General features: G+C 37.8%; 1 protein-coding gene across 4 annotated transcripts in view; it reads right to left on the reverse strand.

Moving 5' to 3' along the window:
• Positions 1-15,886, reverse strand: part of Klhl8 (kelch like family member 8) — a 41,551-nt gene extending 25,665 nt beyond the window's left edge. For all 4 annotated transcript variants that reach the window (XM_071614418.1, XM_027939812.2, XM_071614417.1 and 1 more), the window contains exons 1-2: positions 15,789-15,886; positions 1,302-1,657 (exon numbers count right to left, since the gene is read on the reverse strand). In XM_071614418.1, coding sequence (XP_071470519.1) covers positions 1,302-1,514 — 213 coding nt within the window. In that variant the 5' untranslated portion in view covers positions 1,515-1,657; positions 15,789-15,886. The remainder of the gene's footprint in view (positions 1-1,301; positions 1,658-15,788) is intronic.
• Between the last annotated feature and the right edge of the window lie 2,793 nt (positions 15,887-18,679).

The following is an 18,679-nucleotide window of genomic DNA, read 5'->3' on the forward strand; positions in this document are numbered from 1 at the left end:
AAATTAATTTCAGACAGAGATAAGATTCTTAATTAAGTACTTTAAATGTGTAATGAAGGGGGGACTAAGGGTATAGCCGACTAGTAAAGCAATTGCCTAGCATGCATGAGGCCCTGGGTAAGATTTCCCAGCACTGAAAAGAAAAAACAAAATTATGACATGTGTAACAGGAAACAATCCAAACATAATGCTTTATCACTTTCCTAATTTTATTAAGACTATTTAGCAAAACAACATGATCCTATAGAACATAGACTTAAAAGTCACTCAAGATTCTTCATCAAAGTCTAAATAAACTCTATTTCATTATCAGAAAGAGTTAATTTCACTTAGCAGATGTTAAGAGTAAAGTCGAGGTTAAATTATTAGAATAGGAACATACAGTGTAGTGCAGCTCAGTGAACAACCAAGAATTGACTTTTTAAAAAATAATTTGTTCCAATTAGTTATAAATGACAGCAGAATGCATTTTGACACATTGTATACAAATGAAGCACAACTTCTCATTCCTCTGGTTGTACACAATGCAGAATCACACCATTCATGCAATCATACATGTACACAGGGTAATGATGGCCGAAGAACTGACTTTTAATCAAGTAAAAAAAAAAATCAAGATGTTCAAATTCATAAATTAAAAGTTCATCTGGTGGGGCTGACCTTGTGGCTCAGTGGTGGAGTGCTCACCTGGCATCCTTGAGGCACTGAGTTCAATCGTCAGTACCACGTAAAATGTAAAATAAAGATATTGTGTCCTCTTAAAACTAAAAAATAAATATTAAAAAAAAATTCATCTGGTAACCAGGGACAGTGGCACATGCCTGTAATTCCAGTGACTTGGTTGGTTGAGGTAGGATAGCAAGTTCAAGGCAAGCCTCAGCAACTTAGTGACAGCCTGTCTGAAAATAAAAGGAACTGGGGATGTAGCTCAGTGGTGGAGTACCCCTGGTTCAATCCCCAGCACTATTTAAAAAAAAAAAAAAGCTTACCTGGAAAATATTAATTTCACCAATAACTATTTGCTATTCTAAGGTTTCAGAACTCTCAGCAAGTAAATTAACTAATAATGAATATAAATGTTAAATTAAAATAATAATTTCATCTTTATGCTAACTTTCTTCATTTACACTCCCTTATGGCCTTTTTACTTCAATTAAAAAAAATGGCTGAGATTAAAATCATTTTACTCATAACATAAAGTATAGAACCAAAAGTCTGCCTTGTACAATTATAGAAACCCTCATTTTTCAGAATGCAACAAAAAGGTTGAGTAAAGAAAGAACAAAGGCAGTCAGTCTCACCTTTAGTGTTACATCACAGAGTTCTCCATTTTCATAAAATTGAAGGAGAGAACCATGAAAATCTTTCCAAGCTTCATTTGCTTCAAAGATAAAGGAGTCTTCTCCATCACAATCACTAATTGAAGATCTATTCTTCATTTGCTGGTGCTGCTGCCTTTTCCCCTTAGTGAAGTGATTCTTAGTTTGCTTCCCATTCATAGATTCTGAAGCCATTTGCAACACTCTTTTAATATAGCTCTCTTCTCAAACGTGTCATTTATCTTTTTTTTTTTTTAAGGTAAGAAGACAGACAATAGATGCAGCCACTAAACTTCAAACATTTTCCAAAATTTACTCAATTGCCATTGTATGGTTTGCTGAGATTGGGAAAAAAGAGGAAGACAAACCAAAAGGAAAAAACCTTAAATTAGTAACTATAATTAAAACTATATATAAAATAACCATATCAATCATTACTAAAACAGTAACATTGAAGTTTTTATGCTAAATGGCATGAGGCCCTGGGATTGATCTCAGCACCACATACACAAAAAAATTTAATAAAAAAATTCAAGGGCTGGGAATATAGCTCAGTTGGTAGAGTGCTTGTCTCACATGCACAAATCCCTGGGGTTCAATCCCCAGCACCACAAAAAAAAAAAAAAAGAGAGAGAGAGAGAGAATTCAAAAGCACATGACTTTGAGATGTGGAAAGTATCATCTTCAAAGGGAGAGACCATGAACTAAAAATTTTAAGTTTAGAAATTGCTCAGGGATGCAAGGAAAAAAAAAACAGATGGCTGTTTTGATTCAATAAGGTTCATCCTAGATTCTGAGGTCAGACCATGGTTTTACCACTTACCAACTATCTAACCCTGGGAAACTGACAACCTGCTTAAACCTCAGTTATCTTTTCTGTGAAATGGAAATACCACTTGCAGGAATATCTTGAGGATTAGTGATATTAAGTGGCCAGGTGTTAGAAATTGCTACATTATAATATAAAGACTTCATTTTATTCCTATGTAAAATGTATTAGTATTCACATGTAAAATCAAACTTACCTATCACCAAAGTATGTTTAATGAGTATTCACAAGATCAGCAGTACTATGCCCTAATTCTATTTTGGTGACAAAAACAAAGCAACTATTCAACCACTTATGGGTTGGCGTGATCATTTTTGAAGGCTTTATCTAATCCTCAGTTTTTTCATCTATAAGCAAAGATACCTACCCATTCACAGGATTATCCTAAGAATTACTTGAAATGCAATAATAGATTTACAAGTGCGTATAATCTATAAATCATGGTACAAATATTCATATTATTAGAGTGGAAAACTTTAGATATTATGAAACTTCAGAAAATTATAAATACTTTAACCAAAACTTTAGTTGCATCAGCTTCTTTATTGTTAATCTCTCAGTTTCCAGCTTTTGAAGAAACCAAAATGGTCTATGCTAAATTACAGACTGTAGTTCTTAAAGTTTTTGTGGTAGACCCCAATGAGTCATGTCTTCATGTAATCCTGGTGCATGCAGGAAGAACCTATGACTTGCTTCTAATTAGTGGAATATGGGAAAGTGATGAAATATCATACTCTTAATTATTGTGTTAGTCACCTTTTCACTGCTGTGTCTGAAATACCTGACAAGAACAACTTAGAGGAGGAAAGGTTTATTTTGGGTTCACAGGTTCAGTCCTTGGTGGGCCAACTCCATTGCTGTAGGCCCAAGAAGTAGCAGAACATAATGACAGAAGGGTGTAACAGAGAAAAGTGGCTCTGTTCATGGAAGCCAAGAAAGAGAGAGGGAGTAGGAAAAGAGAGAAAAGCACTAGGGACAAAATAAAATTCCCAGGACACCACCCCGGCCCCAGTGATCCACTTCTTCCAGCTATATCTCACCTGCCTACAATTATTACCTAGTAATCCATTCAAATTATTAATCCTTCAAGTGGATCAACCCATTGATTAGGTGATAGCTTTGATAATCTGATCATTTCACCTCTGAACATTCCTGCATTGTTACATGAGCTTTTGGGGAGATACCTCATATCCAAACCATAACAGTTATACTACATTATATAATAGCTGTATGAGCAGACTGGAGTGAGAGGCTCTCTGGCAGGCCTCAAAAAGCGAACTACTATGTGGAGAGCCATATAAGCAGTAAACTATAGGCATTCCCAGGACCTGAAGGAGGCCTCTACCTTAGTAAAAAGTTAAGGACTCATTCATTCAGCTCTGAAGAAATAAATTCTACCAATGACTGGAATGAGAGTCAAAGAAGATTTTCCCATAGTTGAGCATCAACATGGAATGCAGCCTAACACTTCACTGCAGATTTGTGAAACGCTAAGCATAAAAAACAACTAAACTATACCAAGAATTCTGGCCCACAGAAAGTTGGAGATATTAATTGTGCATTAAGTCACACTAAGTTTTGTGTAAATTTTTACACACCATAGATAGTGCTACAGTTTGGATCTTGAATGTTTACCCAAAGGCCCTTGGGTCCCTACTGGGAGGAAGTTAGGTTTCTTGGGGCATGCTCTTAAAATGGATATCAGGACTCCAGTCCTTCCTTTCTCCCTTTTTGCTTCCGGGCTACCATGAGGTGAAGGGCTTCCTCTATTATGCTCTTTCACCATGACTAACTGCCTCTTCACAGGCCCAAAAGCAACAGGACCAAGTGAACCACAGATAAAACTATGAGTCGAAATATGTGTTTCCTCTTATAAGTGGATCCTCTTGGGTATTTCATTACAGTGAAGTAAAGCTATGGTTTGGTTATGAGGTATCCACCCCAAAAGGTCATGTGAGAATGCCAGAATGTTCAGATTAAATGATTCAATTATGGGAGCTATAAACTAATTAGTAGATTAATTAATTTGATCTATTAGTAATTTGAATGGATAAACTAGATGGTTAACTAGGCAGGTGTGTCATGGCTGAAGGAGGTGGATTAGTGGGACATGCTCTTGGGAATTATATCTTGTTCCCCTGGCTCTGCCTGCGCTCGCTCGCTCTCTCTCTCTCTCTCTCTCTCTCTCTCTCTCTCGCTCTCTCTCTCTCCTTCCTGGATGCCACAAACAGCTTTCCTCTGCCATACCCTTCTGTCATGATGTTCTGCCGCACCTCAGGTCCACAGCAATGGAGTCTGCCAACACAGGCTGAACCTCTGAAACTATGAGCCAAAATAAACTCTTCCTCCTCTAAGTTGTTCATGCTATGTATTTTGGTGCATTGATGAAAAGCTAAGGCCCTAACTAACTAAAACATCTGTTAGGTCTAATATTTTATCTGACAAAGGCATTTATAGATATTCTAATAGCCATCAACTACCATAACAAGTGTTTAAAGTTCACATTTCTGCTTCAAAATTAAGAGCTTGGGGGTGCAGCTCAGTGATAAAGCATTAGTGTAGCATGTACTAAGACTTGGGTTCAGTCTCCAATACCACACACACATACACAAAAGATACAGATTGGCTAAATGGATTAAAAAATATGCTTCCTATAAGAAACAAATTTCTAGTAAAGATACTGATTAAAAGAATGGAAAGGTAATATCCAAAGCAAATGGCAGAATAGCTATATTGATATCTGATAACTAACAGAATAAACTTCAATATAAATGCTAAGTCACTTCATAATGGTCAGGGGATCAATTTTAAAAGAGGATATAATGACGATTTGATTTATATACCCAACAATAGTATTGTTACAAAACAAACACTGTTATGTCTGGGGACTAGGAGTGTAGTTCAGTGGTAGAACACTTGCTTGCCTGACATTGATGTGTATATGAGACACTGGGTTCAAGCCCCAGCGTCACACACATAAAGTCTCCCAACAAAGAAAAGCAATGCAGGACCAGATGACTTTGCTGATGAATTTTACCAAAGACTGTAGAGAAAAACTAACACTAATTTTTCTCAAACTATTCCATGGAATTCAGAGAGAACACACTTCCAAACTCATTATTTAAGGGACAGCATTACCCAATTACCAAAATCAGACAAGGACATAACCAAAAAACAAAACAAACAATTACAGAATAATACTTCTGAGCAACACAGATGAAAAAACTCAATAAAACACCAGCAAATAGAATTCAACAGCACATCAAAAATACCATTTACCATGACCAAGTTTGTTTTATTCCAGTTAGTCAGCTTTCCATCACTTTGACAAAACACTTAAGAAAATCAAATTAAAGAGAAAAGATTTATTTTGGCTCACAGTTTCAAAGATTTCTGTACAAGTTTGTCTGGCTCCTTGTCTTGGACCTGAGACACAGAATATCATGGCAGTGGAAGTATGTGGCAGAGAAGGCTGTTCATTCCATCCTAGCAGGAAGCAAAGAGAGAGGAAGTATCCAGGGGCAAAATATAGCCTTCAAAGGCATGCCCTCAGGGACCCACCTCTTCCAAGGAACGAGGCTCCATCTATTAAAGTTTCTATTACTTCCCAACAACATTGTCAACTGGGAGCCAAGCCTTCAATACATGATCCTTTGAGTAACATTGAAAATACAAATCATAATACCAGAGACGCAAGGATGGTTCAACATTGCAAATCAATAAACATAATACAACACTTCAACAGAATGAAGAATAAAAACCTTGATAGAAGCCAAGAAAGCATTTGATAAAATTCAACATCCCTTCATGCTAAAAGACCTGAACAATTAGATATGGAAGGATTGTATAGTGGGCTATGAATGCAGATCAATGGTAGAGTGCTTGAGTGGCATCTTTGAGGCCCTGGGTTAAGTCCCCAGTATCTCTCTCTCTCTCTCTCTCTCTCTCTCTCTTTCACACACACACACACACACACACACACACACACACAGGCAGCTGTATATGGCAAACCCATAGCCAACATCATACTTTATGGGGAAAAGCTGAAAACATTTCCTCTAAGATCAAGATGAAAACAAGGGTGTCCACTCTCTCACCACTATTATTCAATATAGTACCGGAAGTTTTAGACAAAGTAATTACGCAAAGTAAAGAAACAAAAGGTATTCCAATAATACAGGAAGAAGTCAAACTATCCCAGAAAAATCTAAAAAGAGTTCACCAAAAAATTATTAGAACTAACAGTTCAGTTAAGTAGCAGGATACAAAATCAACATACAAAAATCTGTAGGTTTGGCTGGGAATGTAGCTCAATGGTAGAATGTTTGGCTGGGAATGTAGGCTCTGGATTTAAATCTCCAACAAAGAAGAAAACAAAATCAGTAGCTTTTCAAAATGAATTTGCTAAGATAGAAATCATGAAAGCAATCCCACTTATAATAGCTAACATATTTGTATATACATATAATTATATATACATATATATTGTATTTTTATATTTATATGTAAGTTATTTTATCTTATAAATTATTATTTATATATCTAAATTATTACATATAAAATATTATATATACATATACACGGGTCTCTGTATAAAGATATACACATATACACACACATATACACACACATATACATACATGGATAAACTTAAACAAAGAAGTGAAAGATCTCTACAATGAAAATCACAAAACACTGATGAAACAAAGACACAAAAAGATGGAAAGACCTTCCACGTTCATGGGGTGGAAAATAGTTAATATTTTACACAATGCCCATTAAATACCCATGACATTCTTCATACAACCAGAAAAAATAATTCTAAAATTCATATGGAAGCAAAAAGACCCTAAATAGTCAAAACAATCTTGAGCAAAAAGAACAAAGCTGAAGGAATCACAATACCTGATTAGAAGGAGGTATACCACAGAACCATAATAACCCAAACAACACATTAGCATAAAATTAGACACATGGGCCAACAGAACAGAGATTCCAACACACACACACACACACACACACACACACACACACACCCCTATAGCCAATTGCTTCTTTACAAAAGTGACAAAAATGTGCCGGAGAAACGCCAGCCTCTTCAATAATGGATATCCACACATAGAAGACTAAAATTTGACCCCTATCTCTCACCTTGTACAAAAGTGAACTTAAGTTGGGCATGATGCTACACACTTTATTCCCAGCTACTCAGGAGGCTGAGGCAAGAGGACTGCAAGTTCAAGGTCTTCCTGGGCTACTGAGCAAGATCCTGTCTTATTATTAATTAAATAATAATAATAATAATAATTATTATTATTGGCAGGAGACACAGCTCAATGGTACACACCAATGGGTTCAATTCCTAGGACTACAAAACTTTAAAAAAGTCAATTCAAAATTGATCAAAGACCTAACTATAAGACCTGAAACACTCAACAGAGTGAAGACACTATGTACAAAATGGGTGAAGATATTTGGTAACTATTCATCTGAGAGAGGGTTAATATTAATATCTAGAATATAGAGCGGGGAGCAGTGGTGCATGCCTGTAATCCCAGCGGCTAAGGAGGATGAGACAGGAGGATCTTGAGTTTGAAGCCAGCCTCAGCAAAGGCAAGGTGTTAAACAACTCAATGAGACCCTGTCTTTAAATAAAATATAAAATAGCCCTGGGGATGTGGTTTAGTAGCCAAGTGCTCCTGAGTTCAATCTCCAGCAACCACCCACCCCCCAAAAAAAGAAAAAGGAAAACCAGAACATATAAGGAATTTAAAAAATGTTTAACAAGAAAAACCCAAATAATCCAATTAAAAATAGAAAATGATCTAAGCAGACAATTCTCTAAAGAATAAGATAGAGTGGCTGTGGCTGTGGCTCAGCAGTAGTGCACTTACCTGGTATGTGTGAGGCACTGGGTTCGATTCTCAGCACCACATATAATAAAATGAAGGTCTATCAACAATAAAAAAAAATACAGATGGACAACAAATAAAGAAAAAATGTTCACTAGCCATCAGGGAAACGAAAATCAAAACTACAATGAAATAAAGAAAAAGGGGGGAAAAAGCATAATGAGATATTCCCTCACCCCAGTTGTAAGAGCTATTATCAAAAATACAAAAAATAATATGCTAGCAAAGGCATGGAGAAAATGGTGGAAATGTAGTGAGTGGATCCATTATGAAGGACAGTATGGAGGTTCCCAAATAACTAAAAATAATTTTTTTAAGTTAAAAAAAAGGAAAGTAGATTTAATCATATAATCCAGCTATTCCACATCTGAGTATACACCTAAAGGAAATGAAGTCAACATACCAAAGAGATAACTGCACTATTCTCAATACCTAAGATAAGGAACCAGCCAAGGTGCCCATCAACAGTTGAGTGGACAAAGAAAATGTGGTACATATACATAATGAAGTATTATTTAGCCATAAAATCATGTCATTTGCAGCTTTGAAACCTATGCATACAAAAAAAACTATATAATGTTACCTCTACTAAAGAGATAAACAAAGTATTAAAAAATACTAGCAAATATAATTCAGCAGAATATAGACAATTATCACAATAACCAAGTAGATCTTATCTTATCAAAGAGAGTTGATCCTAAGACTGCATGGCTGCTTCAATATTAAAAAATAAATAACATCTATTCACAGCATATTAAACCCATAACAACCATAACTACACCACTATAACAACACACTGATAACAACATATTGAAGAAGAAAAATACCACATAAAAAATGTAAGATCTCTCCAGTCAACAATGCATAAAAAGAAGAAAAAAGCACACACTGGAAAGAATTAAAATTTTACCTTTTTGTAGACATAATTATCTATGTAAAACATTCCCAAGGAACACAAGAGAACTAATAAATTTAGATAGGTCATAAAATATAAGGAAAACATACAAAACTATTATATTTCTAAATGCTTAAATTGCATAATTGAAAACTGAAATTTAAAAATTCACCATTTCCAGTGGTTCAAGAAAATAAAACATACAGGTATAAATCTAACAAGACATATAGAACCTGTATGTTGAAAAGTATTGTTAAAACAAATCAGAGAAAACTAAATAAATGGACATCTACAGGTTCATAGCCTATTAGAAAACATAATAAACATTAATTTTCTGAAAACTGAAGTTCTGATGTAAAACAATTAAAACCAAAATCACAAAAAGTTTTTTTCTGAGACATAGATGAGCTAAGTCTAAAATTTACAATAGAAAGTAACCAAAATACATAAAACAATTTTAAGCTGGGCAAGGTGGTGCATGCCTATAATTCCAGTATCTCGGGAGGCTAAGAAAGGAGAATAGAGTGTTCAAAACCAGCCCCAGCAACTTAGTGAGGCTCTAAGCAACGCAAACCTTGTCTCAAAACAACATATAGGGGCTAGGGTTGTGGTTCACAACGTCGCATGTGCGAGGCCCTGGGTTTTATCATCAGTACTACATATAAATAAATAAATAAAGGTATTGTGTCCAACTACAACAAATAAATAAATAGATAAATAAATTTTAAAAAAGGGCTGAGCGTGTGTCTCAGTGGTTAAGCACCCCTGGGTTCAATCCCTAGTATAAATAAATAAATAATAATTTTAAAACAGAATAAAATGTAAGAAATCATACCTGATTTTAAAACAACATATATGCCTTCAGCAACATAAATATAATAGTATTGGGTTATCAAAGTATAAGAGAAATATAATTTAGTCCATGCCATACTGGTATAAATAAATGATGGAATTAGTAAATAAATAGGAAAGAACAAATTTCCCATGAAAAAGAATCTCAAGGGTGTAGCTCAGTAGTAGAACACTGGCCTGACATGAATGAGGACCTGGGTTTAATTCATAGCATCACAGGGAGAAAAAGCAGGATTCCAAGTAAATTATGTAGATACTTAACACTTGAGATGTGGTCTGCATATTATGACATTCTTCTAAGGAATACAGTATGAAAAGAAGCAAAAAAAGACTAACTTTATAGTGAAGAAACTTGACAAGCACTACCACAGACAAGTGATTAAGGTTAGCATTAACATTAGTATGTCACACTGATAATATGTAGCCTTGATTTAATATAATGTGATGAGAATGGCATTTTATCTCTATGGTATCTACCTCTTCAAAGTGCATAACGGCAGTCTAATCATGAGAAAAAATCAGACAAATCCCACTTAAGAGGCACTCTATAAAACATCTGACAAGGTGATGAAAAACAAGGGAAAATCTGATTATTGAGAGTCAAGAGGAATCCAAAGAGAAATGACAACTAACTTAAAAACAGCATACTCCAGAGACACAGCCACATCAATGTTTATAGCAGCACAATTCACAATAGCTAAACTGTAGAACCAACATAGATGCCTTTCAATAGATGGATGGATTAAAAAAAATGTGGTATATATATACACAATGGAATATTACTCAGCAATAAAAGAGAATAAAATCATGGCATTTGCAGGTAAATGGATGGAGATAGAGAAGATAATGCTAAATGAAGTTAGTCAATCCCAGAAAACCAAATGCCAAAAGTTTTCTCTGATAGAAGGAGGATGATTCATAGTGGGATAGGGAAAGGTAGCAGGGGAGGAATAGACGAACTCTAGATAGGGCAGACGGGTTGGAGGGGAATGGAATGGGATTAGAAATGATGGTGGAATGTGATGGTCATTATTATTCAAAGTACATGTATGAAGACATGAATTGTTTTGAATATACTTTGTATACAAGCAGAGATATGAAAAATTGTGCTCTATGTGTAATAAGAATTGTAATGCATTCAGCTGTCATATATAAATAAAAAAGTGGCCTTTAGTTAATAAAAATGCATTAGTATTAGCTCCTTAATTGGTACAAATGTATCATCTAATGTAAGATGTTAATACTAGGAGAAAAGTAGTTGAGGGGGTAAATGGCAATTCTCTGTGCTAGCTTCACAATTTTTCTCTAATTCTAAAATCATTCTAAAATATGGGCTGGGGGTGTAGCTCAGTTGTAGAACACTTTCCTAGCATAGAGGAACAAACTATTTTAAAATTTAAAGAAGCTTATTTTTTAAAAAAAAAAAGACAAGATAAGAATGATAAGCAGAGATATATCAATTACTCAGAAGGGAAAGTTCTGAAATAGACCTAAAGAAATATGGCTAACTGATTTTTGACAAAGTCCAAAGCAATTCAATGGGGTAAAGAATTCTTTCAACAAATGATATTAGAATAAGAGGGTGAACATCCATTTTTTTAAAAAATCAGACTCTTGGCAATTAACTTAAATGAAAATTTAGGTTTGCACAAAAACTTGTATATAAAAATTTATAGTAGCTCTACTCAAAATTGATAAAACCTGGGCACAATCTGTTATGGTTTGGATGTGAGGTGGCCCCCAAAAGCTCATGTGTGAGACAATGCATGTGTGAGAAATGATTGGGGTATGAGAGCCTTAACCCAAACAGTGAAATAATCACCTGATAAATTGGGTCTGACAAGGAGTCTAATAGAGAAAAATGGAGTTGAGTCTAATAAAGAAAATGGAGTCTGATCTGAGTCTGGGAAATCAGAAACTACACCTGGGAGATTGAAATGTTAAGGTTCCCAAGGTCCCGGCCCATCCTAAAGAACTATTAATGAAGCAGCTCCCAAGCAGATAGGGAGGTGCTAATCAATTCACCCTAGGCCTTTATGACCTGGATCACTCTTCCCCTGTCCCAATGGCCCATGTTTTCCACCTTTTCCTTTTCGCAAACCCACTTGCATCCCCCATCACATGCAGGATAAAAGGGTAATGCCAGATTCATGGGACCCCAATAGAGCTGCAGAAGCCAAATCCGATGCAATCACACAAGAGTCTTTATTGCAAGCTCGAGCTTTTTACCCCTTTTTAAATAAATCCTGCTTTATATGCTTGCCTCACGTGCTTCTGGAACATTATACTTCAACATGTGAGGAAGCAGAACTCTCATCACTGGTAACCAGTGGTATCAACATTTCCAGTAAAGCCCCTCAGAACAGAGAAAATAGACTTAAAAAAAATATCTAATGGATCATATTTTATTGTAGACATATCTTGACATGAGTAAACAAAAGTTAATAAATTTAAAATATTTGATTTCCTCTTGCTTCACTGGTTAACATAAAACACATGTTTTTTCCCCAGAAAGTATTATTATGCTAGTATGGAGATTCCTCAAAAAACTAAGATGGAACCACATGACCTAGCTAGACCAAAAGACCTAAAATCAGCATACTATAGGGATGCACCCACAGCAATGTTTATAGCAACACAACTCACAATAGCCAAGCTAAGGAACCAAACAATGTGCCCTTCAACAGATGAACAGATAAAGAAAATGTGGTAAACATAGAGTATTAGTCATAATTTGTTAGTAAATGGATGGAACTGAAGATCACCATACTAAATAGAAAGAAAAAAAGGACCCAGAAAGTCAAAGCCCAAATGTTTTATCTGATATGCAGAAGCTAATCCAAAATAAGAAAGGGGGATGGTCCATCAAAATAGAAAAAAAGATAAGGGGAGTAAAGAGGATTCAAAGGGGAAGGAGGAGGGACAGGGATAAGGGAATAAATCTGACCTAAATTTCTTGTGTGTGTGTGTGTGTCCGTGTGTGTCTGTGTGTGTGAGAGAGTGAGAGAGAGAGAATATATATCACATGAATCTCACCATTTTGTATATCCACAAGGCCTAACTTTTTAAAAAGATTATTGTGCTAGTGAGTTTTAGCATTGAAAAATGACATTTTGTTATTCCATGAAACATTTCCTTTCCCTCATCTTTTTAGGATTTTTTGTTTGATGGGGATTAAATCCAGGAATTCCTGTACTCTAGGCAAGTGCTCTATCTCTGAGAGACACCTTCAACCCTACTTTTAAATTTTATTTTGAGAGAAGATCTCACTAAATTGCCCTGCTTGCCTTCAACTTGTGATCCTTTTGCCTGAACCTCCTGAGTAGCTGGGATTATAGTCATGCTCAATAACATACCTGGCTACTACCCCCCACACACACATTTTTAATTGGTGCATTACAGTTAGTTGTACATAATGATGGGATTTGTAGTTACATATTCATACATGCACACAACATAACAGTATCATTTGACCAATATCACTCCCCAGACTTTTTTAAAAATATTTTTTTAATTGTCAATAGACCTTTATTTTTTTACTTATTTATATGTAATGCTGAGGATTGAACCCAGTGCCTATCCCGTGCCAGGCAAGCACTCTGCCACTGAGCTATAGTCCCAGCACCCCCCCACACACTTCTTAATATACAAAAATAAATGATTCTGTGTTGAAAATTCAAAATAAGAAACCAAAAGTGATTTTTAAAACATGGAAGCTACTTGAAATTAAGACACTAAAATACTCCATTTATTTATTTTTAATTACAGTGCCGGGGGTTAACACAGGGCCTCTGGCTTGCTCTACTGAGCTACAACCCTAGCCTTCTTTAATCTTTTTTTTTTTTTTTTTTTAAGTTGTAGATGGACACAATACCTTTATTTATTTATTTATTTATTTATTTATTTATTTATGTGGTGCTGAGGATCAAATCCAGTGCCTCACACTAGCACTCCATCACTGAGCTATAACCCAGGCCCTCCTTTAATCTTTTGTTAAATGGCAATAGCCATTTTAGTTCTCTACATCTCTCAAAAGTTCTTGATAAAACACAAAAGTCATTTGTCAAAACCCACAGAAAGTCTAACACCCAGAGTGAACCCAATGTAAACTATGGACTTTAGAAGATAATAATGTCAATATAAGTTCATCAATTGTAACAAATGTTACAACTGATAAGGGCTTCTGACTTAGGGAAAAGTTGTTTCTGTGGTGGCAGTAGGCATATGGGAAATTATAATTTCTGCTCAACTTTGCTGTGAACTTATAACTGCTCTAAAAATAAAATGTAATTTTAAAAAGGGTGGTGGATCAAAATTTATCTACCCCTCATTTTTTTTTTTTTCAGTGCTAGGGACCAAACCCTAGCCACCCACATTCCTCTCGAAAAGTTTTATTTGAATTTCTGACTGTGAATTGAGTTTTCTATTACAGAATTCGCAATTATTACAAAATATATTTAAAAATCAGTATCAATATGTTAATCAAATGCTAAAAAGAATTAGTAGCCTTAAATGTAAAAATTAGGGCTTGAGATGTAGCTCAGTGGGAAGAGCACTTGTCTAGCATGCACAGGCCCTAGGGTCCATCCCAAGCACTGCATAAAAAATGAAAATGATAAGTGTGTAGAGTTAAATACTGCATCTTGAGATTTCTTTTTATATTTAAGTTTACATCATTTGGTATTTTAAAGGTAATGTATAAAGTGACAACAAGTTTTAAGTGGGTCATTCAGATTGACTGACAAACTAAAGGTGACAGGAGGCAGTAGGAAGAAAAGCAGTAGCTAATGCCAAAACTAACTCCGAACAACTTTCCAGGCACCAGCAATAAAAGCAGCTTACCCAAGTGTACCCACCCTGTGGCAGAAGCAGGATACCAAGAAGGAGGAGGAAGAGAGCAAAGATGATGAACACAAGAGTCAAGCAATTATCAATTTATATAGGAGAAAGACAACGCAAAGCGGGAAAAGCGCATCCAACAGATAAAATATTTATCAACCTGGTTCGAAGGACTTTTCCCCAAAGTATTTTCCTGAAGTTAGTTGTAAGTAATATTAGCTTAAGGGAAGAGCTCAAACCTAAAGAAATGCAATCAAAACAGTTTAAAAGAAATACTGCAAAGTCTTTCTCATAAAAATCAGAAATAAACACTGACAAAAGAAACAATATAAAAAGCTTTCCAAACCCGAGACGCTAGGACTGTGCAAGTCCAGTAAGGACGAGGCTCGGGTTAGTAAATACAAACTAGGTGGAGAAGTCGCTCTCCTTGAAGAAACCAGCAAGCTAATTATAAAACCAGAACTGAGGGATAAAGAGCTGTCATCCGTGGGAGTCAAACAACAAGGAGCTGTGACGTGCTTTGAAACAGCCTGCAGTTTCTGGTGTCACACCAGGAGGCACTCTTCCATAGGGTCTGCACCACCGCGATGGAGAAGATACCCCTAGCGCAGGAGCCGGCACCTTCTGAAGGCAAGTCGCCAACCGGTGGCGACGACCCCGCACCGGGGCGCGCGGCGAACACCGGGGGACCAGCGAGTCCCGGACTACCCGGGTGGGCTGCAAGTCCCCGCGCCGCGTGGCCCCGAGCCCGCCCCCTCTCGCCCACCCCCGCAGGCCGCTAACCCCGCGCCTGCCCCCGCCCTGGACCCGCAAAGCACCTGCCTGCCCTCTGTTCTACGAAGGAAAGAAGCCCCCCCCGCGAGGCTGACCAAACCAGAGGCTGGGGTTCCCCAGAGGAGAACAGCAGGATCCCGTTCCTCCCGCCAACGAGGGCGACAGAAGCAGCACCGGGAAGCAATAGGAGCGGGAGTTCTCGCCGCCCGGGCCCCAAACCCTCTCAGCTGTGGAGTTTTGGTTGCTGCTTGAGGGCTCGAGTTTCGAGCTGCGCGACGACTAGAGGCTGCGTTGGGGGGAGCGCTCGGAGTAAGCGGACGGCATCGCACGAAGGAAGAGGGGCGTGAGGGAAGCCGCGTGTCGGTTACCTCAGTCGTCGTTCCTCCACTCCGGTCTCCCCGATACCGCCGAGGCTGCAGCCACGGCACCCAGCTCCGGAGCCTGGCGCCTCCCGGCCGCCCCCGGCGGCGTGCTCCAGTCCCGCCCGAGCACTCAGGGGACGCGCGCCTCTCCTGCGCGGCCCCGCGGAGCCCCAGCCGGCGCCTGGCGTCCTCTCGCCTCAGCCTTTAAGAGCCGCGGCCGGCGAGGCGGGGCGCGCGAGGGCTGCGCGCGGCACGCTGGGAAGTGTGGTTTTCGGTTACCCCTCGCGGAGTCCATCCCCGCCTCCTGGCCACTGCGGCTGGGTCCCCCCCACCGCGGCCACGCGCTGCTGGGGGCCGGCGCTGATGCCCTGCGGAGGGGAAGCACCCCTGGGCCCAGAGGACGTGCCCCCAACACGTTCTTAGATAGGACACTTAGTACCGCTGCAGTTATCCACTGTTTCTCTTCCATGGCAGTAGAAAATTTGATTTTTTTGTGTGTCCAACAAATCCCTTCCTGCACGATATGAATGTTCTTAGGATTTATATCTTTAAAAATGAGAAGGGTAAAAAGGCTTGTTGCTTCTATTTCTATCTCACTTTCACACATTTTCTCAAAGGATATACAAAACAGCTTATGTTTGTAAATAATAACCACAGTTTATAGTAAGGAAGCAGTTGACTGAATTAAGCACTAGCTGCTAAAACCATTAAGTGTAAAAAAAAAAAAAAAAAGAAAAAGAAAAAAAAAAAAACGATGTTGAAATGTTTTTCAATTAAGTGGATTGTCCAGGGGGGATCAAGAAAGCAAACAATTTTTAGAAAGATATTCTAAAAAACAACTTTTAGAAGGACAGAACAACCTCATGTTTCACAATCCTAGAAATTTATTTCATGATAAATTTAATCCCAGGACATTTATCAGTGTTAGCATATAACTTTGCATTGAGTTTTCCAGAAACACACACATTTTGCAGCATATGTAAAAAAAACCCCAAAAGACGATTTGAATTTGAAATTTCACTTCTAGAAAAATACTGCTTTTTCTTTTCACATAGAAGCAATTCTTAATGTTTCCAGGTATTCCTCTTCGGAGCAAATTTTACAAATTTACTGTAAATGCCCTTAGAAAAAAAGAGGAAGATCAGTTTTAAAGAAGTGTGCACTGAAGAAAAAAAATTTGTTTATGTGATATAATAATCTATATTTAATAAGACCGTATTTTAATAGAGAACTGCCTTTTTCTCTGTTTTTTATTATTATTATTATTATTATTATTATTATTGGTTGTTCAAAACATTACAAAGCTCATGACATATCATCTTTCATACATTTGACTCAAGTGGGTTATGAACTCCCATTTTTACCCTAAATACAAATTGCAGAATCACATCGGTTACACATTCACATTTTTACAAAATGGCATATTAGTGACTGTTGTATTCTGCTACCTTTCCTATCCCCTACTATCCCCCCTCCCCTCCCCTCCCATCTTCCCTCTCTACCTCATCTGCTGTTGTTCAATTCTCTCCCTTCCCCCCCCCTTTCCCCTCACAACCTCTTATATGTAATTTTGTGTAACACTGAGGGTCTCCTACCATTTCCATATGATTTCCCTTCTCTCTCCCTTTCTCTCCCCCCACTCATCTCTGTTTAATGTTAATCTTTTCCTCATGCTCTTCCTCCCTTTTCTGTTCTTAGTTGCTCTCTTTATATCAAGGAAGACATTTGGCATTTGTTTTTTAAGGATTGGCTAGCTTCACTTAGCATAATCTGCTCTAATGCCATCAATTTCCCTGCAAATTCCATAATTTTGTAATTTTTAAGTGCTGCGTAATACTCCATTGTGTATAAATGCCACTTTTTTTTATCCATTCATCTATTAAAGGGCATCTAGGTTGGTTCCACAGTCTAGCTATTGTGAATTGTGCTGCTATGATCATTGATGTGGCAGTATCCCTATAGTACGCTCTTTTAAGATCCTCAGGGAATAGTCCGAGAAGGGCGATAGCTGGGTCAAATGGTGGATCCATTCCCAGCTTTGCCAGGAATCTCCATACTGCTTTCCAAATTGGCCTCCCCTGCTGAGAGCCAGGGCTGAGTCTGTATGGCCCCTGGCATTTTGCCAACAGTATTGATTGACAGGCGAGGCATTACTATCCGCCTCTGCCGCAACTTTTGAGTTCTTGCACTATTTTGGAGTTCTCGTGGGGATTTCCGGGGATTCCCCGAGAGTTCCCATTGGTTGGGGAAGTGCAGGAGGAGGGATTTCCGGGAGAGATATTTCCGGCTGGGGGTTCCTGGACAAGCCTCGTGGCGGTTCGGGAGGATTCCCCGGGAGCTGTGTGAAGTGTTTTCCTGCAGTTTAAAAATAAAGTTTGTTCCTGCTTCAGTGGCTCGTGATTTGTGCCCAGCCAGACTGCGGCATTTGGTGGCCCGTGCGGGGAACGTCTGAAGCTTCGGGGTAAGTGAAATTGCTTGCCCCTAAGGGAAGGCGAGAGAATGGGTGACCATTTTAAAAAACAATGTGTTCTTGTTTTGATTTGTTTTGTGTTTGTTTCAAGCTGCCTATCCCTAGAATTTTCTCAGGCAGATTGGGAAAAATGGTTGGCTCAAGGTTTGAAGTTGTTCGCCCCTGAGGAAGAGATAGAAATAGACCACAAATGCACATATCAAGAAAATAGGAAAATTGATACAACGATTTTTTGTTCCGTTTTTGTTTCATTCTGTTTCGGTTTTGTTTTGTGTTATCTTATTGGGTTGCGTTATCTTTATAACAGATTAGAAATTAGTAAAAAACAAACTGAAAGAGTGTTAAGTAAATTGTTAGAGGTTCAGACCATGGAGAAAGACATTTTAGATCAAGCAAAAGAGAAGGTCTCTCAAGCTAGTCAGACAGA

The sequence above is a fragment of the Marmota flaviventris genome, chromosome 7, assembly GCF_047511675.1.
Source record: "Marmota flaviventris isolate mMarFla1 chromosome 7, mMarFla1.hap1, whole genome shotgun sequence".
In the NCBI taxonomy this organism is placed as follows: domain Eukaryota; kingdom Metazoa; phylum Chordata; class Mammalia; order Rodentia; family Sciuridae; genus Marmota; species Marmota flaviventris.